The 25322-nt window shown below is 38.0% G+C and overlaps 1 protein-coding gene across 1 annotated transcript; it reads left to right on the top strand.

Annotated features, from left to right (window-relative positions):
- Window positions 1-317: 317 nt before the first annotated feature.
- Window positions 318-25088, top strand: LOC114688787 (vomeronasal type-1 receptor 4-like). The gene is made up of 2 exons (XM_028863299.1): window positions 318-1190; window positions 24978-25088. Exons 1-2 carry the CDS (start codon window positions 318-320, stop codon window positions 25086-25088), a joined length of 984 nt encoding a protein of 327 aa, XP_028719132.1.
- The last annotated feature ends 234 nt before the right edge of the window (window positions 25089-25322 follow it).

Below are 25322 nucleotides of genomic sequence, written 5' to 3'. Positions count from 1 at the left end.
CCTACTTTATATTTGTGCTATGGCATCATGATCCAAACATTAGATCAAATGAAAGCACTGACATTCCTATCCTGTTTATTCTGTAACTGTGTGTGTATACTTCAATACTTCAGCAGTCTTACAAAGTTATTACTGTTGCCAAAATAAATTTTATTTGAGGCAATGACTTGGTGTGTTGCACACACTGGCTTTGCAATCTTAAGCACAAGTGATTCTGGCATACCCACATCATAACTATAGAAATTTCAATTCATCATTTTGTTTAACCAAGTAATTTTTGCAATAATTTATATAATTAAAAGATGCTAAGTTACAGAATGGACCTAAAGAATTTGGCAGTAGGAATAGTGTTCTTACTCCAGAGCATAGTTGGAATTCTGGGAAATTTCTCTCTTCTTTCCTACTATCTCATCCATTACTACATTGGACATAAGTTAAAGACCAAGGATTTGATTCTCACACACCTCTTAACAGCCAACTCCTTGATCATTGTTTCTAAAGGTGTGCTAGAGACAATACAGGCTTTTGGGTTGAAATGGTTTATCAGTGATTTCGGCTGCAAACTCCTTTTGTACATTCAAAGACTTGGCAGAAGCATGTCCATTGGCACCATCGGTTTCTTGAGTGTCTATCAGGCCATCACTATCAGTCCAAGAGACTCATGTTGGAAGGATCTGAAAATCAAAGCTGCAAAGTACATTGGACTCTCCATTTCCCTCTGCTGGATCCTGTACATGATAATAAATATGATTTTCCCTGTGTATCTATATATCAAAGAGGACAGCAAAAACCTGACACATAAAAGAGATTTAAAATATTGCTCCACTGTAGGTTATAATGAAGTCACAGGCTTATTGTATATAGCTTTAATTGTATTTCCTGAAGTTTTGCTTTCTGTGATCATTGCCTGGACTGGGGGATCCATGGTTGTCATTCTCTACAGGCACAAACAACGGGTTCAACACATCCATAGCGCTCATGTTTCCACCAGAGCATCCCCTGAGTCCAGAGCCACCCAGAGCATCCTGGTCCTGATGTTTACTTTTCTAGCCTTCTATGCCCTCTCCTCTATCTTACAGGGTTGGAATGCTCTTGTATATAATAGTGAATGGTGGTTAATGAACATCACAGCCATCATTTCTGTGTGCTTTCCCACATTAGGCCCTTTTATTATGAGACATAATGCCATTGTATTTAAATTCCTTTTTTTCTGCACAAGAAATCAAAATATCACATAATTGTACTATAGGTACAAAGATTTGACAGCTTTTCTGTATATTATCTAATTATTTATTCATTCATCTTCTACTAATTAATGAGGAATCCACTTGTCACTTTAATGTAAGCTGTCGTATGTGTTTGAGCTTCATCTTGTTTATACTCGTACCTATGAAATCATATCAGAAATGAGCAAAATTTATTGACCTGTCTTAGATAAACTGTGTTCCATTGATAGAAATCATACTACTGTTTCTTGAGGCAAAGCGAATGAGTTAGACTCAAGTCACTCAATGCAAATTTCTAGAAAGTGAGTGATGGAGTAGTATATGCAGTAGAGACCTTTGTTAGAAGCAAGCACAAAGTTGTATGGTAGTATAAGCTGATACCCATAAATTTACTTGACTCTATCATGCACATTATTGCTTATACACAGATATTCCTGTCTACTTACTTTATTGTGTTTGTGTAAGCAAGATGTTTGGAAGTATCTATGTCAATCTCTGGAGCTAAGGACAAAATAGTTTTAATGCTAAAATAAATAAAGTTCACATCTCTTCATAATGCAAGTGTTGTTACAGTTTTCCTATATTTTTCTTTGTAAGATTTTTTTCCTTAGGGATTTTAGTGCAAGGTACCTTCAACTGTATGTATCCACTTTGCCTACTTCTAACCTCTAGGTTGGGAAATTGTGGGTAAGAGGAACAGTTCTCATTAGAGTCTTTTTACTGTGAACTCTTCCACAAATAGTCAACACCTCTGTTTCTCTGATAAGAATTTTATGCTTCCATTTAAGTTGTGTTATAGTTTTAAAGAATAATATCAGCTGTTCAAGTATGAAAATTATTACAGCTGTGATTCCAAATAAGATGATTCAATAAATCATCAGTCTTTTAGATATTGGGACCTAATTTTCTCTAGGTTATAGTCACTGAATGTCTTTAGAATGAGTTTCTTCTATATAGAATCAGTTAATTTATAACACAGTGCAGAATATTTCAATTATTGAAATTGTTGTAATATTGACAAGAGAAATGATTTACTTCTTGAAGTAAAATACTGTTAACCTATATCATCTCAAGCATATGAAGATGGAATGGTAAGAGAAATATATGAGATATATTCAATGTGGAATATAGACCCTGTCTACAGCTGTTTTATGTGTAGAATAATTTTTTTAAAAATAGCATCTCTTCAAAGTGATAAGAACATATCCATTTAGAAAAGAAGCCAAAAATAAAATAAGTCAATCTGATCTCCCAGGGATGTAACTTGTGATTGTTTTACAGTGTGGAGAAATTTAGTAGACCATTATCTTCTAGGACAAAAATATTAAAAAATCATAATATACGAGTGAAGCCAGGATATAGTAGAACCTTATATATGCTATGATTTTTCACTATTCACACATAGTACTTGTGACACATTATATCAACTTGATATGTGAGAGTTTAGCACATGCAATTGGTAACAAAACAGAAGGATGATAATTATATATCAAAATACATGTTTTGTAAGTATCAACTATGTCTGGTGTGTTCATACAGGAGGATAGATCACAGGCAACTGAACGCAATTCCTATATGACTGTGCTATGATCTGAGTGACTTGAACTGGTATATGTTGCCAGGATCCAGGTTTAGGACCTGGGTAAAGATTCAGAACTTTCTCCAGCTGAGGAGTCAATGGAATCCACAGCCAATAGTTAGCTCTGCTGTGCTAGTGCCCATTGCACCCCAAATACTCTTCTCTGTGGTGTTATGAGAGCAACTTCTTTACAGCTAGAGGTAAGTCCTAACAGCCCTTAGGGGATGAGAAACGACCTTAAAGTCCCTCAAAGTATATATACAGAGAAAATTTTCTAACTCCACTGGAGCTTGGTGAAAACAATTCTCTTTTTCTCTATTTGTCTCAACCAGACTTTACTTTGTGTAAATATTTCTATTCACAGGGTGTGGCAGTTTGAATGAGATCCACTTCCGTGGGCTCCTATATTTGAATGCTTTCTCATCAGGAAATGTACTATTTAAAAGAATTAGAATGATCAGCAGGCATAGCCTTGTTAAAGGATGTGTTTCACTGGAGTGTTTTATCTTTTAAAATCCATGCCCAGCCCAGGCTGTCTTTCTGCTTGTGGATCAGGATTTAGGTCTCAGCTACCTACCCAGCTTCATGCCTGCCACTTTTCATGCCCTGTGTTATGATGATAATGGACTAAGCATCTGAAACTTTAAGCAGGCCCCTAACTACATGCTTTCATGAGTTGCATTAGTTATGGAACCTCTTAACAGAAATGGAACACTGACTAAGACACTGGTTCTCTTGAAGAGTCACTTATAATTACACAGTTGGGTGTTGATAGTAGTGACACAGGGTAGCTGTGAACAGTCAGAATGAGAAGGTGGCTTAGAGAAAAAGGAAAAAGTAGGGTTCGGGTGATGTGCAGTGTCTGAACCATTATGTAGGAGTTTGCAAGGAAAAAGAGAAAATGCCATAAAGAGAAGAAGCTTATTACATGTATCCAAAGGATTCAACATCCTTTAGGTTAAAATGGCCAATGTAGTGAATGGAAGGGTACCAAAAACTGTAAAGCCAGTAATGTATGGAGACACATCCACAAAAGGAATAATTACTCTTATTCCAATTCCAGTCATTTTGGTAGTTAAAGCATGGATTAAATTCCAAGTTACAGAGAATAGGAAACTAGAAATGTAGAGACATATATGAGGAATTGACTATGTCTAGGGTTTAGACAAATATTTAAACACTGATAAGTGATGGTTAATGTTATTGAGAGAAATGTATGGTAAGCAACTGTAGTGAATAGTTTTGCTTCAACTAAACTAACATTTTGGGGAACTTGACTAATTAAGAGCTTTTGGCAATTATCCTCTTCTATTGATCTCGATGAGGTGCTCCCACTGACATAGTATTAATGTCAGTGGGGAGGGATGTCACTGTGATATCCTGGATGTTTTGAGCACTTTACAGACATCTTGAAAAAGGCCACTGCCAAGATGGCTAATGGTAGATTCACAAAATTTCCCTACAATAGGCCTTGCTCTATCACAAGTACCCATTCATGTAGCAATGACAAAACTTCCCATTATCTATAACTCCCTTTAAAACAATGCCTGTTGAATCTTCTCTAGATTGTACCTCAGGTGTTTAAATGTTGTCAAACCTATACCCTGCTACAATTCCTATCTTGGTGATTTTTCTATTGCTTTAATAATATAACACGATCAAGGCAACTTACAAAAAAAACATATTAGCCGGGCGTGGTGGCGCACGCCTTTAATCCCAGCACTCGGGAGGCTGAGCCAGGCGGATCTCTATGAGTTCAAGGCCAGCCTGGGCTACCAAGTGAGCTCCAGGAAAGGCGCAAAGCTACACAGCGAAACCCTGTCTCGAAAAAACCAAAAAAAAAAAAAAAACACATTAAATCTGGAAGAAGTTTATCAATAGCTTGAGCATCATTAAAAGATATTACAGTGGCTTCTGCCCCATTGTCTACCAGACCCCTGGTGGGTCTGCCACCCAGGTAAATGGTCATCATGGGACAGTTGGGGAAATATTGGAAGGGTCCAGAACAGTCTGGGTTTAGAGGGACCTCCTGCTACTTGCTGGGCTAAGGGGTGCCTCTCCTCAAATTTTAAGGAACTTGTGGAGAGCTCCTGAAATTATGTGCACAATGAAACCCTTTTTGGCATTTGGAGCATTTGGTCTTGGGCCTAGCTTTAGGATAGTCTCCATGAAGGTGCCCTGTCTGACCACAGCCCTAGCAAGAATTGTCAGGTGTGTTGGGAGAGGAATGCCCATGATCCTTATTATTGGAAGTTAATAATTTCATTGAGGGAGGCTGTAAGGGCAGCTATGGGTCCTATCTGGGGGTTGAGATGTCGAGTAACGATCACCCATTTATGGATGTCCTAATTATGCACTCCTGCAATTCCATTGCAGGTAGGGGCATTAGGCCCTTCCCATATTAATTTCAGGAGCTCTCCACAAGTTCCATAAAATTTGAGGAGTGGCACCCCTTAGCCCAGCAAGTAACAGGGGATCCCTCTAAACCCAGACTGTTCTGGACCCTTCCAATATTCCCCCAACTCTTTCATGATCATCTCCCTGGTTAGCCAAGATCCACCCATTTCTCCACATCTCATTGACTCAGGCTAAGAAGTCAGTAAACAATGCCCTGGGCTGCTGTATCAGACTGTGAAAGTATGCAGTTGGATCCTGAGGAGCGCAGAATTTCAAGGCTTTAAAATGAAAGTTCAGAGACCTGCTGAATATAGGCATGCTGGCCAGTTTGGGCTTGGGTCATGGGACTAACTTATTGGCCCCTGCTGGTCAGCATGTTTAGGGAAATAGCAATATTATATTGAATATTTAGGCATGCCTGCACTTCAACTTGTTCTTCATAGGCTGCTCACCAATTAAGAAAAACAGCAGGGTTCAGTACTGTTATTCTTAAATGGGACCAATCATAATAGGTTTGCAAATGCATTGCCCATTGCTTCAGCACCAGTTCAAAATATGGCAAGTCAGGATCTAATTCATTAGCTGCTTTACAAATCAAAGAGAGATCCATAAGAGGAGTGAGGAACCAAGGCTGGTTGGCTGCATTAGGTCCTACAGTAACTGGAAAGGTGAAAGGATTAGTAGAGTGATGTTTAATTGTTGAGGCTTGCATAAGGAACTCAGGTGCCAGATCGGGACAGGCTTTAATTACTGAGGGTGCTTTTACATTAAGGGAATCACAGTGATGTTCTGCAGGGCATGAGGATGAGGGGAGTTCTGGCCAAGCATACAGAGTCCCCTCTGTAAGAGGTGACGTGGGAGGAGATTGTACAGGAGGTTTCTTTGGTGGATTGTCCTCATCCTCCAAATCCAGCTCTACATATAGAGGCAGGAAGTCAAGTGAGAGGGAATCCATGTTTTGTGTTTTGAGGTGGTCATTAAAATCCTGAAGAACATCATCAGGGGTACCCGATTTTATACAGGCTATGATGCCCAGCAATATAGGTACAAATGACACATGTGGGGATTTCCCTTCTGGAACTTCCATTTTTCTGGCCAGAAACAAAATACCCACCCAGTGAGAAGGATGGCAGATATTCTCAAGGGATAACCAGGGTGCTGTGGCAGAGGATTCAGCCCCAAAACTAACTAGGATTGCAAACTTGACTTGAACATCTCTGGTTTGTAAAAGAGCTCTAGGTGCTAATATCTGAGGTTCTTTCTAGGTAGCAGGAAAGTTACTCATCGTTAGTTAAAGGGAGGGTAAAAATGCCCTCTCCTGAGAGTGCTTGAGATGGCTGTCAGTTGGAATGAAAAGCTATAGCAGCCCGGGAAACAAGAGCCCTGCCCTTTCCTAATTACAGCTACAGTCACTGAACCATGTGCTTCTGGTGGCTGTCTGTCAGCAGGAATGGACAGTGCCCAGGATCCAGGCACTCTCTCAATAATGATTGCAGCCACCAGAGGCTAGGAGACACAGCTGAAGGGACCCAGCTCCTCTCTGGCCCCAAGATGAGGTGGGCAACAGAGAGTGGAGTTCAGTTTTTCTGTTGCAACTGAAGAACACCCAGTTTCAGATACTATCAAAATAGCTTCTATCTCCATTCCCTATTAAGTCTAAACTGTAACAGCACAGTCAGTACAGAATGTTTAAAGATTCCTGTCAGCCTGACTCAGTATTCAGAATAAACTCCATGGATTCTGGTATGAATATAATCTTATGGAAATACTTGAAAGACTTTTGTGTTTTAACATATATGATAGACCACTGTCCCTCTAAATTACAAATTTCACTTATCAGAAACTCTCAGAGTGACTCTCATGCTCTTGGATTCAAGACTGGTCCACAAGTCTCACATTGCTCATAAGATGGTCATTTATTTCACTTCACCTCCTACATTGCTGCACTAACTTTGAACTGAGGCCCATTAATTCAGTTCTCAAACAGGTATACATGTCTCATTCTGGGTACTTTATGAAAGTAACTCCAAGTTCTTGACATTTCTTAGACTGCTGCCTCTGTATTTTTTTATCCTTCAGAGCATAATTTTCAGAACATTCTTCTGAAGAGACTATACACTGGAGTCAAGGACTAGGGATATAAATCTGGCAAGCTGCTTCCTTACTCAATGTCTTTCATAGTTCTAGAAGGTTCCATGGATGTTAGAAAGTTAGAAAAAAAAACCAACAGTATTACTCAGCTGGGAACCCTGTAAGTTACAAAAAATACCTAACCTGACAAGATTTTCCCACTGATAACAACAGTTTCCTGAATACTCTGTGAATAAACAAGGACTTTTTGTTTGGATGTAAGCCTTGCTCTAGAAGGTGCAGCTCATACATTGTACTACTAACTGGAACAAAAACTTGTGCCAGTCTATGTCATAGGCACTGGAACAAAGCTAATAAAATAATAATGTTAAATAAATAGGGCAATAATTATCCTCTAAATCCTTACGTTTATACTCATAGATTAGTACATCTCTCAAGCATCAACAGGAAAGCTTATTTTGGCAGTAGATAATTTATGTACAGAATCATAAGTGGTCAATGCATACTATACAATGAGATACTATAATGGAGTAGGAAAGTTTCTCTGGTCCTGCCAGGCCCTTGCAGTCCCATGGCCCACTTATAAAATAATCACTCAAAAGCTTCTATTAATTATAACTCCTTGACCATTAGCTCAGGCTTATTGCTAGTGACTAGCTCTTACACTTAAATGAACCCATAATTCCTATCCATGTTTAGCCACATGGCTTGGTATCTTTTCTCAGTTGTACCTTGTCATCTTGCTTCCTCTGTGTCTGGCTGGTGACTCATGAGTCAAACCTTTGTCTTCCCAGAATTCTCCTCATCTGCTTGCCCTGCCTATGCTTCCTGCCTGGCTACTGGCCAGTCAAAGTTTTATTAAACCAGTGTACAAGGACATTATCCCACAGCATTACCTCTTTTCTGTCTAATCAAAAAGGAAGTTTTTAACTTTAACATAGTAACATTACTTATAATAGCATAGTTATCAAGCCAGAATTACAGTTGTAATATCTACTCTATTTGCATTTGGCAAAATTAAAGAAAATATTCTATTATCCTAAATTTGTATGACTAAAGTTTCATATTTAATTTATCTTCTATCACAACCAAGGAAAAATATAACTATCTACTCTTCAACTACATCAAAGACTCCAGGAGGGTATAATATTACCTAAGTAAATAGGAAGAGCATTGTAAGCAACTTCAAAATATCTAGAATGACAGAGACAGTTGGCTGCCTGGACAGTCACCCAAAGTTCCTCTGTAATGTTGGGGTTTCTATCTTCAGCCAATAAGACAGGCCTCTCAGTCACTCTTCCCTGTGTCCTGTAAAATGTCTGGCAGTCTCCTCTGAGAATCAGGAACCTGAAGAACCATTTTGCCCCATTTTGGCAAATTCAGTGGTCATTTTCTTTTGGGTCCTATATGTCCAGTTTATACAGCATGTTATCTATCGGTAGTCCAGGCAAGAACAGCCTCTTGCCTAAATGACATTTTTTTGCCAAGATGAAGATAAACTCCATATAGAGTGTCTTTGATGCCAATCTTTCTCTTTTTTAGGTGGAAATTCTTGCCCCATCTTGGGTGTAAAATGTAGTCAGAATGTTTCTCTGGTCCTGCCAGGTCCCTGCAGTCCTGTGGGCTGCTTATGAAATAATCACTCAGAAGCTTATATTATTTATAACTGCTTGACTCTTATCTCAGGCTTATTACCAACTAGCTCTTACACTTCAATTAACCCATAATTCTTGTCTATGCTTGACCATATGGCTTGGTGTCTTTTTTCAGTTCTGCCTTGTCATTTTGCTTCCTCTGTGTCTGGCTGGTGACTCCTGACATACCCCTTCGTCTTTCCAGAATTCTCCTTATCTGCTTGCCCTGCCTATACATCCTGTCTGGCTACTGTACAATCAGTGTTTTATTAAACCAGTGTACAATGGCATTATCCCACAGCACCATAAAGTACTTAGCTCTAAATAGGGTATCTACATCACACTCTTTCCACCAACAGCTCAGGGATAATAGTGTAAGAGAGGAGGAGAAACCTGTGAAATATATAGGTAGTTGATACTTTCAATGAATTGTAAGTGAAGAGATGGTGATGTATTTGATCAAAATTATTACTTGCATGCAGGAAATTCCCAGTTAAATAGAGAACAGAAAGCATTTTTAAGACCTCAGACATATACTTATTATTTATTTTATACTTTATTGCTTGTTATTCCAGTTTAGATTCTGGGATTGATAGATCCATTGAGAACTGTATTGGTCATTTGTGAGTGATGATTGAATTTGCTCCTTTTCCAAATAAGAAGCAAAACTCTGCTTTTAATGTGAGTATTGGAGGATGTTTCAATTGTCAATATTCTCCATTTCTCTGTTTTTCCCAAACCATCATTATCTAGTCCTTAATGATACCTTACTAGTGACACATTTTAGAAATACCTACTTCAAAAATAAAAAAGCCACATTTTAAAAGTAATTAGCATTCTTTAGTGAAAAAAGTAGCTTCTAGGCTTTCAGTACACCACAAAGATAGACACAAAATCAGTGTTTTATTTTGGCTAGAGAAATGATCACTGCTGTCATGTGAAAAAAATTTTTTATGAGGGTCAGAATGCACTTCAGGGAACTGGTAATAGGATTCATGCTATTGCAGACCACAGTTGTAATTGTGAGAAATTCCTCTCTTCTTTCCCACTATGCTCATTTTTACTGCAGTGAATGCACAGTAAAGAACACAGACTTGATTCTCAAAATCTCATCATAGCCAACTGATCATTTTCTAAACAGTTCCTCACCGGGTGGTGGTGGCACACGCCTTTAATCTCAGCACTCGGGAGGCAGAGTCAGGCGGATCTCTGTGAGTTCGAGGCCAGCCTGGGATACCAAGTGAGTTCCAGGAAAGGCACAAAGCTACACAGAGAAACCCTGTCTCGAAAAACCAAAAAAAAAAAAAAAGTTCCTCATATAACAGCAGCTTTTGGCTTAAAAGGGTTTTTTTTTTGTTTGTTTGTTTTTTAAAGAATCTGGATGCAGACTTTTATGTTAACAGAGTTGGCAGGAGCCTACTCATCAGCACCACTTGCCTTTTGAGAATCTTCCAAGCCATCTTATCAGCCATAGTGACTTTTTTTGGAATGGTCATAAAGTCAAAATTGGAAAGTAATTTGAATTATCTTTGTCTGACTCCTTGGTTTTGTATATGAAATCCAATATGGTTTTCTTTGTTTATGAGTATACTAACTGGAGCAGCAGAATATGATATAAATCTTACATTTTAAAATCTGTTCCATTGCATATCATGATAAAATTACAGGTTTAGTGTACAAAACCTCATTAATGTTCCCTGAAATTTTGTTCTCTGTGCTCACTGCATTATTCAGTGGCTCCATGGTTGTCATTCATTTTTGTAGAGGGAAAAGTTTCAGGTTCAAAACATCGATAGCTCCCATGGTTTCAACAGGACCTCTCCTTAGTCTAGAGACTTCCAGGTCATCCTGGTCCTGGCATCCAGCGTCCTTGTATTTTAGATAGTCTGTACCATCATGATTGTCTATATTGTTTATTTTGATTATTCAAACTGGTAGCTGGTGAACATCTCAGCCTTAATTTTTGTGTGTCTTTCCACAATGTGCCCCTTGGTGCTTAGTCTTTATAACTTCACTGTGTCCAGATTCTGTGTTGTCATTAATATAAATTAAAGAATACACAAATCTCTTAACCTTATGAGATGTGCGGATAATGTGTGGTTTTTCCCAGTATCTAACCTTTTACAGTCATACTTTGCTCTCACTTTATAAATATAGATTTTTGAAGGACATGACCTATCATTCTACACCCAAGATTATTTTTCAATGCACCATGTTGTATACATATTTCTTCATTGAATTGAATGTCATGCATATGTCATAAGAGAAGAAGTAGGTAAAGCTGCATGTACTTACCCATCTCTATGTCTTTCTGTTGATTGAAATATTGCTTAGTGTTTCTGCAGAGAATGGATGAATTTGGTAGAACGTATTCAAAGTCAGCTCTACAGATAAGAGTACAAATGCAGAAAATGTGGAGTTTGGTAAGTAAAGAAGTTCATTTAAAGATGCAGACCATTAGGATGCAGAGAGGGTAGGTTCCTGTTGAAGAGATTAGTTCCATTAATGCGAAACACCATACTCTGCTATGGACAATGGGGCAGATACTCTTATGGCAAGATCTTATTCCTTGAAGCCTCAAATTTACAAAAATGCAATTTAATTTAACAGGAGCCCCTGATTTGAGGATGAAGTTGAAAGTGTTTGCTCTTTGAAAAACAACTGTATAGGACTGTAATTTTAAGTCCCAACTGGTACTGCACTCAGAGTCCACAATAACTGTGAAAGAGGAGAGCCACAACACATGTTGAAATACCAGCACATCTAAGGAATAGCCTTCCCATCGATCTGGTTTTGAAGATTTTCAAAGTGGAAGGTATAGGGTCAAGGAGATTGACACAAAGATTTCAGTAGGGTGACAAACCAGTTAACATGTACAGAGCCCCATGTACAATGTTTTGGACATGAAACTTATATTGAAATAGAAACTTCAGTGTGGGTAATATCAGAAACCTAGAATATTCTCTAAAGAAGGCAGCAGACTTGGAAAGAAGTCAGCCTAGAATAGAAGCTTTGTATTCTGCAACAAACCTGGAGGCATACTTGATGCCAAATGATACCAAAATTAAAAATAGACGATGAACAATGAGATGCAGAAGTCGATATCTGCCTCAATGAGTTTCAGCCTTGTTCATTCAAGTGGCCTTTGTTACGCCTTCATTTCTACATTTGGAACAGAAAAGTTCACTCTCTACTATTGCATACTGTAAATAAGTTTCTATCTTTTAAATTTATAAGATGCCTCAGTTAGAATATTATCTAGAATGTCATAAGAGACTTTGGACTTTGTCCTTCTGAAGAATGGTAGGACTTAAACATCTGACATTGTTACAGATTAAATTGATTTTACATTTTGAGATCGATCATCATGAGTCCTTAAGGAACATAAAGAAATAGTATAAATAAAAGGAATACATTTGCACAACTTCAAACTGTTTTCAAATTTGCATGAGAAGTAATGGACTTCAAAATGATTTACATTTATTTACTTTATATGTATGTGTGCAGGAAGACAAGCAAAGAAGTATGTATGAAGGGTGAGTGGGTGGGGACAAGCTTACATATATGTGTTTGTGTACATGAAGTTAGGGAATTTAACTAAGTTAACTAAGTATGAATGGCTCCATATTCTAGGCTGAGTTTCTGTACTGATTCCAAAGGAGAACATGGGCCAATGAAGTTGCTCTTTAAAGTGCTCCTGTCAGGTAATTTGGGACAGTAATGAATAAAACAGTAACTGACACAGTAGTCAAGGCATGATTTTCAAAAGTGTACATTGGATGAATGAATGTTATGTACAAAATGAATAAATTCCTCCAGGAAGAGTTTCTTTTGTAATACATGAATATAAATTGAACAGAAGAGGTGATTGATTTAGAAAAAGAGTTGTAATCCTTAAAAATATAAATAAGCTATAGAGGACTGTGAGGGAAGTATAATGGAAGAGGCTATCTTCCTCCCAGAAGGGTGTTTCAAAACCCCAGGCAATGTGTGATATCACAGATAATACCAGACTACATACATACTACATCTCTCCCAAATATTTATGCCTACACTCATACCTACCTATGAGACATATTTTTATGTACCATGTAAGAAGATAATAGTAACTAATAATGTAATAGAAAAGTTAAAATAACATAACAGGCTGCCCGTACTTCCAGCCTGCATTGAAGACTCCTGTAGGCAGACTTCCCCATCAATACCCCCCTTCAGACCCGGCAATCTACAAGATGTACTCCTTACCTCAATCCCACCCATAGCCCTGTGACCTCAGTAGCTTCCTGAGACACAGAATATACCAGGTCTGTTTAGACCAAGAGGTGACTGACTCTTCTCCCACCCAGAAAGTCCTGCCTCTAGGTCCTAAGCCCTGGGGTACAAACAATGTCTGGCAATCCCACACTGATCACTGCCTCAGTTGCAAGGCATCAGGGAAGACTTTCACAGGCAGCCTTCCCCACTAACACCCCCACTGGATGCTGAAATCTACAGGACCCACTCCCTACCCCCAAACCACCCATCCTCCTGTGACCTCAGTGGATCCCTGAGACATATAACCTGCAATCTCAGATTTGACCAAGAACAGTTCCCTCAGACACAGAATCTTCCAGATTCAATTAGAACAAGAGTGACAATTGGACCCTTGAGACACAAACACAGCATGTACAGATTGGACCAAAAGCAGCTCTAGCTCAGACATAGGCACTTCTTGTACCTACTGGAGGAAAAGAAGGGTAGATGCCAGTGAAAAAATACATACAACAAAATAAATATCAACATTGCTCCACCAGAAACCAGTCGTTGTAAAACAGCAAAACCTGAACATCACAGTGTAGACGAAGCAGAAGAAAACAACCTTAAAATGACTTTAAGATGATGATACAGGCTTTAAAAGAGAAAATGAAAAATTCCCTTAAGGAAATTGAGGAAAAGACAAACAAAAAATGGAAGAAATCAACCAATCTCTTAAAGAAAGTCAAGAAAACCAAGAAAAAGCAATTAAACTGCTGAGGTAAACAGTTCAAGACCCAGAAATTGAAATAGAAACAATGATGAAGATGCAAACCAAGGGAATGCTGGAAATACGTTGTTTGAGTTAATGAACAGACATTACAGATGCAAGCATAACCAACAGAATACAAGAGATAAAAGAGAGAATCTCTTCCATGGAGGATAAAATAGGGGAAATAGATTCATCAAAGAAAACACTAAAGCCAAAAAAAGACATAACACAAAACATCCAGGAAATCCAGGAAACCATGAAAAGTACAAACCTAAGAATAATAGGGATAGAAGGAGGAGAAAATACTCAATTAAAGCTACAGAAAATATATTCTTCAAAATCATGGAAGAAAAATTTCACAACTTAGATGAGGAAATACCTGTGAACATACAAGAAGTTTATACAATTCCAAGCACAATAGACCCCCAAAATTTCCCCTCACCACATAATAATTAAGCCACTAAACATACAGAATAAAAAAATATTAAGAGCAGAAAAGGAAAAGGGCCAAGTGACTTTTAAAGGCAGACCCATCAGAATAACACCCAACTTTTCAATGGAGACTCTGAATGCCAGACTATACTGGACTGACATACTGTAACTGTAGACATTAGAAGATCATGGATGCCAGCCCAGACTACTATACCCAGCAAAACTTTCACTCACTATAGACAGAGTGAACATGATATTCCAAGACAAAACTGGATTTTAACAATACCTATCCACAAATCCAGCTTTACAGGAAGCACTTGAAGGAAAACTCCAAACTAAGGAAGTTAGAAGCACCTATGATAACAAAGGCAGTAGAACATCCCTCAGCAGCAAATCCCAAAAGAGGGAAATACACATGCACTATCACTAAAAGATAACAGGAATTATCAATCACTGCTCATTAATAACCCTTAATATCAATTTGCCTACAAAAAGTCACAGGCCAACAGAATCCACCCTTCAGCTGCATACAAGAAACACACCTCAACTTCAAAGACAGACATTACCTCAGAGTAAAAGGCTGGGCAAAAAATTTCCAATCTAATGGACTTAAGAAGTAAGCAGGTGTAGCCATCCTAATATCTAATAAAGTAGACTTCAAACTAGAAATCAATCAAAAGCGATCGAGAAGGATATTAAATACACATCACAGGAAAAATCCATCAAGATAATGTCTCAATTCTGAATTTATGCCCCAAATGCAAGGGCACCCACACATGTAAAAGAATCATTACTAAAGTTTAAATCACAAATCAAATATCAAACCACACACACTAGTAGTAGGAGACTTCAACACACCACTCTCACCAAACGACAGGTCTGCCAGACAGAAACTTAATAGAAAAATAAGATATCTAATAGATGCTATGACTCAAATGGAGTTAATAGAAATCTACAGAACATTCCACACTAAAAGAATATATGTTATTCTCAACAGCCCAGTTGGAACCGTCTCTAAAATTGACCACATATTCAGTCAAAAAGCAAATATCAACAGATACAAAACTTTGGAATAACCTCCTGTATTTTATCGCACCAGCATGGCTTAAAGTTAGATTTCAAAAACAACAACAAATGTTACAGAAAGCATACAATCTCATAGAAACTGAATAATAGTCAACTGAATCACCAATGGGTCAAGGAAGAAATAAAGAAAGAAATTAAAGATTTCCTAGAATTCAATGAAAATGAATGTTCTATATACCCAAACATATGGGACACTATAAAAGCAGTGCTAAGAGGAAGATTCATAGAACTAAATGCCCACATAAAGAAGTTGGAGAAATCTCACACTAGCAACTTAACAGCACACCTGAAAGCTCTAGAACAAAAAGAAGCAAACTCATCCAGGAGGAATAGACACCAAGAAATAATCACATTGATGGCTGAAATCAATAAAAGGAAAACAAAGCAAACAATACAAAGAAAAAATGAAACAAAGAATAGGTTTTTTTTTTTTCAGAAAATTAACAAGATAGACAACCACTTATCCAAACTCACAAATAGGCATAGAGAAAACATCCAAATTAAGAAAAATAGAAATGAAAAAGGAGATATAACAAGCAACAATGAGGAAATTCAGACCATAATCAGGACACACTTCAAAAAAATTTACTCCACAAAATTGGAAATTTGAAAGAAATGGGCAATTATCTGGATAGGTACCACATACCAAAATTAAATAAAGAACAGATAAACAAAATAAATAGACCAATAACCCCCAAGGAAACAGACATTAAAAGTCTCCTAACAACAACAACAAAAAAAAACCTAGGTCCAGATGGTTTCAGTGCAGATTTTTATGAGAATTTCAAAGAAGAGCTAATACCAATACTCTTCAAATTGTTCCCACAATAGAAATAGAAGGAACATTACCAAACTCTTTTTGTGAGGCTACAGTTACCCTGATACTCAAGCCATACAAAGATTCAACAAAGAAAGAGAATTACAGACCCATCTTCCACATGAACATTGGTGCAAAAATAGTCAATAAAATACTGGCAAATGCAATTCAAGAACACAGCAAAGAAATTACGCACCATGACCAAGTACGCTTCATCCCAGAGATGCAAGGATGGTTCAACATATGAGAATCTGTCAATGTAATAATTCATGTAAACAAACTGAAAGAAAAACCCCACATGTTCATCTCATTAGATACTGAAAAAGCCTTTGACAAAATCCAACACCCCTTCATGATAAAGGATCCAGAGAGATAAGGAAAACAAGGAAAATACATAAACATAATAAGGCAATTTACAGAAAGCCAATGCCAATATCAAATTAAATGGAAAAAAAACTCAAAGTGATTCCACTAAAATCGGGAAGAAGAAAAGACAGTCCACTCTCCCCATATCTATTCAATATAGTAATTGAAGTACTATCTAAATTAATAAGACAACAAAAGTAGATCAAGGGGATAAATTTGGAAACGAAGAAAATTTCACTATTTGCAGATGATAGTACACATAAGTGACCCCAAAAATTCTACCAGGAAACTTCTTCTGCTGATAAACATACATATTCAGTAATGTGGCAAGATACAAGATTAACTAAAAAAATCAGTAGCCTCCTATATATAAATGATAAATTGCCTAATAAATAAATCAGAGAAATATCACCCTTTACCTTAGCCAAAAATAATATAAAACACCTTGGGGTGACTCAAATTAGCAAGTGAAATCCTGTATGTCAAGAACTTTAACTCTCTGCAGAACAAAATTGATGAAGATCTCAGAAAATAGAAAGATCTCTCATGCTCATGGATAGGTAGGATTAACATAATAAAAATGGAAATCTTACCAAAAGCAATCTACACATTTAATGCAATCCCCATCAAAATCTCAACACAATTCTTCACAGACCTGGAAAAAACAATATTCAACTTCATATGGAAAAACAAAATCCCAGGATAGCTAAAAGAATCCTGTATAATAAAGCATCAGCATCTCTGACCTCAAACTCTATTATAGAGCTATAGTCATAAAAATAGCTGGGTATTGTTATAAAAACTGACAGGTGGACCAATGCAATTGAATTGAAGACTGTAACAATAATCTACACACATATGAACCCCAGATTTTTGACAAAGAAGCCAAAGCTGTACAATGGAAAAAAGAAACCATCTTCAACAAATGGTACTGGCATGAGTGCAATGTAGAACATTGCGAATAGATCCATATCTATTGCCATGAACAAAACTCAAGTTCAAGTGGACCAAATACCTCAACATAAATCCAGTTACAATGAATCTGATAGAAGAAACATTAGGAAGTAATTTTAATTGCATTGGCACAGGAGACAATTTCCTTAATTGTAGCACAGACACAGAGAGTAATACTTAATAAATGGGTCCTCCTGAAACTGAGAAGCTTCTGTAAGGCAAAGGACACAGTAAATAAGACAAAATGACAGCTTACAGAATAGTAAAAGATATTTACCAATCCCACATCTGACAGAGGGCTGACCTCCAAAATATATAATGAATTCAATAAACTAGATATTAAAATAATGACCAAACCAAATAAAAATTGGGCTACAGAGCTATACAGAAAATTCTCAACAGAAGAATCTCAAATAGTTGAAAGATATTTAAGGATTTGCTCAACATCCTTAGTCATCAGGGAAATGCAAATCAAAATAACTCTGAGATACCATTTTATACTTGTCAGAATAGCTGAGATAAAACACACTGATAACTGCTTATGTTGGAGATAATGCAGAGCAAGCAGAACACTCATCCACTGTTGTTGGGAATGCAAACTTGTACAGCCTCTTTGGAAATCAGTATGGTGGTTTATCAGAAAATTGGGAATCAATCTCCTCAAGAACCAGCTATACCACTCTTGGGCATATACTCAAGGACTGCTTAATCGTACCACAAGGACTTATGTTCAACTATGTTCATAGCAGCATTATTCATTATAGTGAGAACCTGGAGACAACTAAGATGCCCCTCAATTGAAGAAAATATGGTACATATACACAATGGAATACTCAGCAGTAAAAGTCAATGGCATCATGAAATTTCCAGGTTAATGGATGGAGCTGGAAAATATCATCCTGAGTGATGTAACTCAGACTCAGAAGGGCAACATGGTATGTACTCACTCATAAGTTGATACTATATGTGGGGCAAAGGACAACCAGACTACAACCTACAGTCCCAGAGAAGGTAGCTAACAAGGAAGACCCTAAGAGAGACACATGGATCACCCTGGGATGGAGAAATAGATGAGATCTCCATGAATAAACTGGGGATGAGGGGGTGCAATGGAAGGTAGAGGGAGAGGGATGAGAACATAAGGGAATGGGATGGTCAAGCTGGAACAGGGATAGACTGGAAGAGCAATGAAAGAGATACCATGATAGAGGAAGACATCTCTAAGGAAGGTGATAGGGAGAAAACAGGTACTAGGGAAATTCCCAGGAATCCACAAGGATGACCCTAGATTAGACTATGAGCAATAGTGGAGAGGGTACCTGAAATGGCCTACCCCTGTTGTCAGATTGGTGAATTCCCTAACTGTCATCATAGAGGCCTCATTCAGTATCTGATTGAAGTAGATACAGAGATGCACAGCCAAGCACCAGGCTGAGCACCAAATGTTCAGTTGAAGAGAGAGAAGAGGGATTTTTTGAGGAAGGGACATCAAGTTCATGATGGGGAAACCTACAGAGACAACTGAATCAAGCTAGTGGGAACTCATGAACTTTAGACCAACAACCATGGAGCCTGCATAGGACTGGATTAGGCCCTCTGTATAATTGAGATAGTTGTGTAGTGTGATGTTCTTAAGGGGCTCCCTGGCAGTAGGATCAGGATTGATCCCTGGTGCATCATCAGGCATGGAACCCAATACTATGGTGGGACACCTTGCACAGCCTTTTGTAGGGAGGAGGGCTTGGACCTGTCTCTATTGAATAGACCATCCTCTGCTGACTCCCCAGGAGAAGCCTTACCTTGTTGCAGGAGGGAATGGGGGGGTGGGTTGGGTGATAGTTGGAGGTGTGGGAGGAGGGAAGAGAGAGGGATTTGTGATTGGTATGGAAAATTAATAAAGTATTCCTTAATAAAATAAATTAATTAATTAAAAAATAACACACCACACAGAAACAGTCTTTACTTCTAAGATTTTTCACAAGACCCAAGGTAGATCACAAGTACCTGAAATCATGGATCATGAAACTGGTATGGAGGGGTGAGCCATGTATCCATGTGTTGTCTCTGCCTCGGTTTGCAGGCTTTATTGGATGCCAGGAAACCCTTTCTAAATCTGCCAATTCTATGCTCAGATCTTGAGTGAACCTTGAATCATTTTCTTTTGCCCTACTCCTAGCACATTGAAAGTGATATTAATTATACTTAAAAACTTCACATTGCAAGAACCTAACTGTGAAAATTAGATCCTAATAGTCATTGGAGAAAGAAAGAGCACTCTGAAGGCTTTTTATGAATTTTCATGAATCCAGAAGGTTGTGAAAAATTTCTTCTTAATTTATATGTTTATATCTAGAGAGTTATGCTGCTCTAAACATTGGTGAATGAAGTTGCTTAATTCAGTCTGCAGTGATTAAAGGAGACGGTGATCAAAAGTGTTAAGAATTCATGACCATTGTGAGTGACCAACCCTAGATGGGATACACACTCAGACACACAGAGACACACAGCCCCAGACAACATACATAGACACAAACACACACACACACATATCTGTGGGGTGATCTATATATTTATCTCTATCTATCTATTGATTTATCTACCTATCATCTGTCTATATACCTTTGTATCTCTATGTCTATATATCTATAATTATACCTATATCTTTATCTTTATCTATATCTATATATCACACCCTACACTCCAAGAATCAGAGATATCATCATTGAAGTTAAAGAAAAAATCATGAGAACTGAGAAGTGAAAAATAATGAATGCTTTAAAATGCTCTCTGCAGCTCATTTCATGTATATTGAACTCACAAATGATTGGCAGCTGTGGTTACCTGCTTAAAACCTGGATAAGATCAAGTCATTTAACAATTCCAATGTGAATGGTCAATAGACTCCCAAGGTATCACACTTAACTGAATAGCAATTGGCAATTGGTGGCTGCTAGGATACGGACAGTAACTTTTATTTGTAGTTTGTGACATCTAGATGGTTGTTTAAGCCCCAGTGGATGATCACACAGTCCTAACTATATGGACATCACCAGTTGGATTCAATGGTTTAAAAACAGTACACGTGTTGAGGAGTGGGGAATAGGAATATGTTCAGAATATTGCCCACATGTGTGACAACTTAAATAATAATAAAATTGTTATTTAAAAATTCAATTTGCATGGTTCTATTTCATTTATGGGATGGGCTTTCCTACTTGATTATGCAATTAAAAACCATATTTCACAGGCACATCTGAGCCTAAGGAGAAAGTCTCTCACAAGGATGTATGGCTTATCTCTTAGGTGATGGTAGATTTGATGACTTTATAATTATCACTAATACGTAGCACCTAGGATATTTAAAATGAACAATGTTTTTGAAAGCAGGCAGCAGTTGTTGGCATGCACTTTAATTCAGACATTTTTATTTTTAAAATAGTTAGTGTAGCTGAACAAATGGGCACTTCTACATCTATGATTGATAACACTTCAGGTATCTCAGTGATAATTGGTTCTCCTTCCAGCAGTCTATACCCATAGTTTTTTTTTTTATTGCCTTTGGTTCTGACAGCATTTGAGTCACCCTTCTGTATCAGGCTCCAGCATATGAAGCCAACATACCAGTAGATGGCCAGTCTGAGACTGAGAGGACAGCATTGTATCTATAGCAGTCTCCCTATGTATCTAGTGTTCAAATATATTTTCTTACACTGCCAATAGAAACAGAGATATGAGAAGTATACAACACTCTTTCACTTTTACACAAGATTGTAGGACTATATTAATTGCCTGATATAATGTGTTTCTCTGTCTGCTGCCACTGTTAAGTGGCCATGTCCACTGACACATATAAGTATTGTGTTACAGAGATTGGAGATAAATATCCTTAGTGCCACTGGCAGCAGATTTTCATCTTTATATGTACAAATACAAGGAGCACTATTGTAGTAGTTTTTTAGCATCTATATGCCAATACTACAGACTTTGTGATAAATTACAAAATAGTCAGGTTCTTCAATGAGCAATGATCCCAGAACTCAATGAGTGTTATGAGGATCACAGCAGCCCATCTGTCTTCAATACCCCCACATTATAGCTTTATTTTTTCTTATTTCTTTTCCATTATCAGAATTATTTATTATCATTTTGTAAGTTTATGATAATATATTTCACTGAATTTTAATCTTTCTTATTCCTCTCCTCAAAATCTTCTACATTTCATAGCCACTGAACATTGTATACTTATTTTTAACAAACTCATCAAGGCCAATTGTGCTACCCATATATTCTTGAATGTGTGGCTTTCAACTGTAGTATTGTCAACTTATTCTGAGCTACACTATTCATGAGAATGCACCATTTTTCTCCCAAAAGTCATAAATTACCAATATCTCCTGAGACAGAGATGACATGTCATGACTACTACCACATTCCATACTGGAATTTTGTCTGGCTTGAGATTGCATAGGTATTTTGTGTGACGTCACAACAACTGTGAGTTCATATGTATAACGGCTCCCCTGTATCTGAAAAATAATCTTTTGATATAGTCACTTGTTGGGAGTCCATGCTGGTTGGAGGTTGCAGTCTACTATGGCCTGGCAGCTCTCTCTGAGCTCAGCAACATGAGCAAATCACTTCCCCTTGGTGGAAGGTTTCCTGTTATCTATGTGGCCTTATTTGGAGACTTAGGCCTGAATTGCCTACTTATCTCTTGTATGACCCTGGATGCAGTTCTCTGCAGAAACTTTCCCCTTCTGACCATATTGTAATTACTCACTAATGCTAGAGGCATTAGGATGGGACCATGCTTCCCTATATGACAAATAAGATGTGTACTAGATGTTTTATGATAGGAGTGTGCTGTTTAATGCAAATTAGGTTGCCTCCCCATCTACCTTAACTAATCCTATATATTCCCTTTACTCTGGAATAAAGCTGAGTAGACTCACAGAAGGTGTCTCCCAGAAATCTCTCTGTCATGTTCACAGGCCATACAAATTCTCTGTCATTGCTTATTGTCCTTGTCCTTATGGACTGGTGGCCAACAGACCATGAGGAAAAAGGTGACCCCACAGTCATTCACTGTAGTAGGATAGACCCATAGATTCGAGGAAATTGGCTCAAAAAAGTTGTCAATGCATACACACAATGTACTTCCTTATGAGCCTACCCAGAGCTTACCTGAAGGCCTAGCAACAGGTGTTGTGAGAGTACCTGATTGCTCTCAGATTTCCTAATCATCACCAGTCAATGAGTGTAATAGGTAGCCATTCATGGGGTTTGGAACTTCCAGATCAAAGCTGGCATGGCTACCCACTACAAATGAGAGATGTTCATCCAATTCCAACAAATTCGGACACACCTTGGGTCCTGGGAGGAGGTTATAATAAGGCCTTCTCCATTATTGAGTAAACAAGTTTCCTGCTTGTCTTCAACTGACTACCAGTGTCTGTGTCCCTGATGCTGCAACTTTTCACCCTCCCCCAGGAGCCCTTAGGATCCAGCAACAAGGAAGATATGGATGAAATATAATGGAGCTTTTCCAAATTTTTAGACATTTGAATTCCTCAAAACCAATGTAAACTTCTACCTGGAGCCCAATATATGTCATTTTCTTCTGGTTCCTAGTCACCCACACAGACGCTTTGGCCTACAATACTTCAGTCTTCATGCATATTATTCTTATCTTCCTTGTTCATTCTCTCTTAATAGGCCCCATTTCCTTGACTGGTATGGTATGAACCTTATTTTTCTCCAAAAGAAATAAATCTTGAATATTGAGGTAGCAGTATTTTAGAATAAATGGAAACATCAAAAAGTGGAATCTACTAGAAGAAATGGCTGTGAATCATTACAGGTTAGGCTCTCAGCTTCCAACTCTTGTCAGATCCTTGGAACCCTTACAGTAATGTGTGAAGAGTCTCGATTCTTTGTAAATGTCTTATCTTCAAGATATGAAGTATAAGCTGCACATTGTCACTCTCTACAACTATTTAGTAACCTCAAGCTGTCACTCCTGTTGTCACTGACATTGCTGGGAGCTGAAGTAAGGTCCAATATCATGTCTTCTCTTCCTGATACCAATTAAGACTTCTCTACTCATAGTAAAGACCACAAGGAGGCATCGTCTTCTACTCAGTGGAGTGTTACATAATTGGTGATAGAGGAATACAGAAGAAAAGCTTTCTTTACTAATCTAAAAGGAATGGTGGACAGATTGTTGCATATTTAGATGATGGGTATGGAATACTTGAACTCAGGTTGTAAATCTGAAGTCATAATTCTTATATAGGTACACTTAGTCTTTTTCAAATATGGGTTTTGCTGAGAACCTTTGCAAATGTTATACCTACTTTATTTTTGTTTTGTTTTGGGTTTTTTTGTTGATGTAAAAATTTATTTGACCAAAATGTAGAAAAAGTGATATTAATACATATGATACAACTGCAAGAATCTAAAGAACAGAGTAGGTTTTATTCAACTGCACAGTTTGCTAAAAGTTCACCTCCCTGGTAGTGTGATGCTTAATAAATAGGAATGAGGGGCAGGGGTACAGATAAGCTAGAAGCAGGTGATTTTCAGTTGGAATTGTAAACTCAAGTTGTCCCCATGCTGCTAGGGAATGTGGAATGTTTCAGTCTGAGATGTTAATTGAGAAAGCAAAACTACAACAGAGCAAAAAAAAGTGCAGGCTGCAGAATACTCCACATCCAGTTCAATCAGGAGTTTCTGGGTCTTTACTAGTGTCATTCCTGAAAGAATTCAAGTCTTGGCAAAGTCAAGTTTCAATTTGTTGTTCCCTGAACAATGGAGATGAAGTTTAACCACTTTCTTTTTCTATCACCTTGCTGCTGGTGAGGCCTTTTGTTGCTCAGCATTTGTTATTAAAACAGTCTCCTCAATGTATTGATGACTAACAGTATTTTTGTTTCTTATTTGAGATAGGATCTCACCATGTAACCCTGGCTGGGTTAGAACTCACTCTGTAGACCAGGCTGGCCTCAAACTCACAGAGATCCACCTGCCTCTGTCTCCCGAGTGCTGGGATGAAAGGTGTGCCCCACTGTGCCTGGCTTTGCTAGCAATCTTTGACATGACTGATCTGAAAAGGCTTGGAATTGGTCATATTCCTTGCTGAGCATGTCATTAGACCACAGCAGACCAGTCACAGAATAAGACATTTGCTGCTCAGAGAACAATTTTTGTGTGAAAGGAAAATGTGCACGGAACAGCATCAAGGATCTATTTGAAGACTCGTGGTCAATCACCCCAGCATCCTCACTTGGAATGCTTAAAGGAAGTTTGTTCTGCACAGAGGAGTGTGGAGCCGACTCAGTGTGATCAGGCTTGACTTGCCATAGCATACCGTTTTTAATTTTTTCTCTAGGTGGAGAATTCCTACACTTTTTCTTGTGACAAACCCCAGCCTCCCATAACTTCCCCAACGGTGACCAGATACTATCAGATACTTGAGCTGTGCTTGAAAGTGTGGGGCTGACTAATTCCCAGGAACCAAATGTCCTCAGCCTTAAGCAACTACATACACTCAGTGTGAAATTCCCTGCCTATTTTAGGAATAAGCGCAATTTAAGAATAAGACTAGCTGAAGCAGCTGGTGCCATTTGAAAGGAAAAGGAAAGAAACTTAAGTGGTGCTCAAAGCTTGACAAAATATTTGGTCATGAATTCATTATCTGCTTGGCATTTCCAGCAAGGTGAAGACACAGTAACAA

Source organism: Peromyscus leucopus, chromosome 1, assembly GCF_004664715.2.
Source record: "Peromyscus leucopus breed LL Stock chromosome 1, UCI_PerLeu_2.1, whole genome shotgun sequence".
In the NCBI taxonomy this organism is placed as follows: domain Eukaryota; kingdom Metazoa; phylum Chordata; class Mammalia; order Rodentia; family Cricetidae; genus Peromyscus; species Peromyscus leucopus.
This window is presented reverse-complemented; position numbering and strand designations above follow the sequence as displayed.

Excerpts from the sequence above, each read along its gene's own strand:
- LOC114688787 (XM_028863299.1), top strand. The coding sequence starts at position 318 with ATGGACCTAAAGAATTTGGCAGTAGGAATAGTGTTCTTACTCCAGAGC. Across the intron at positions 1,191-24,977 it reads TTATGAGACATAATGCCATT|GTGGAGAATTCCTACACTTT; the intron begins GTATTTAAATTC and ends TTTTTTCTCTAG.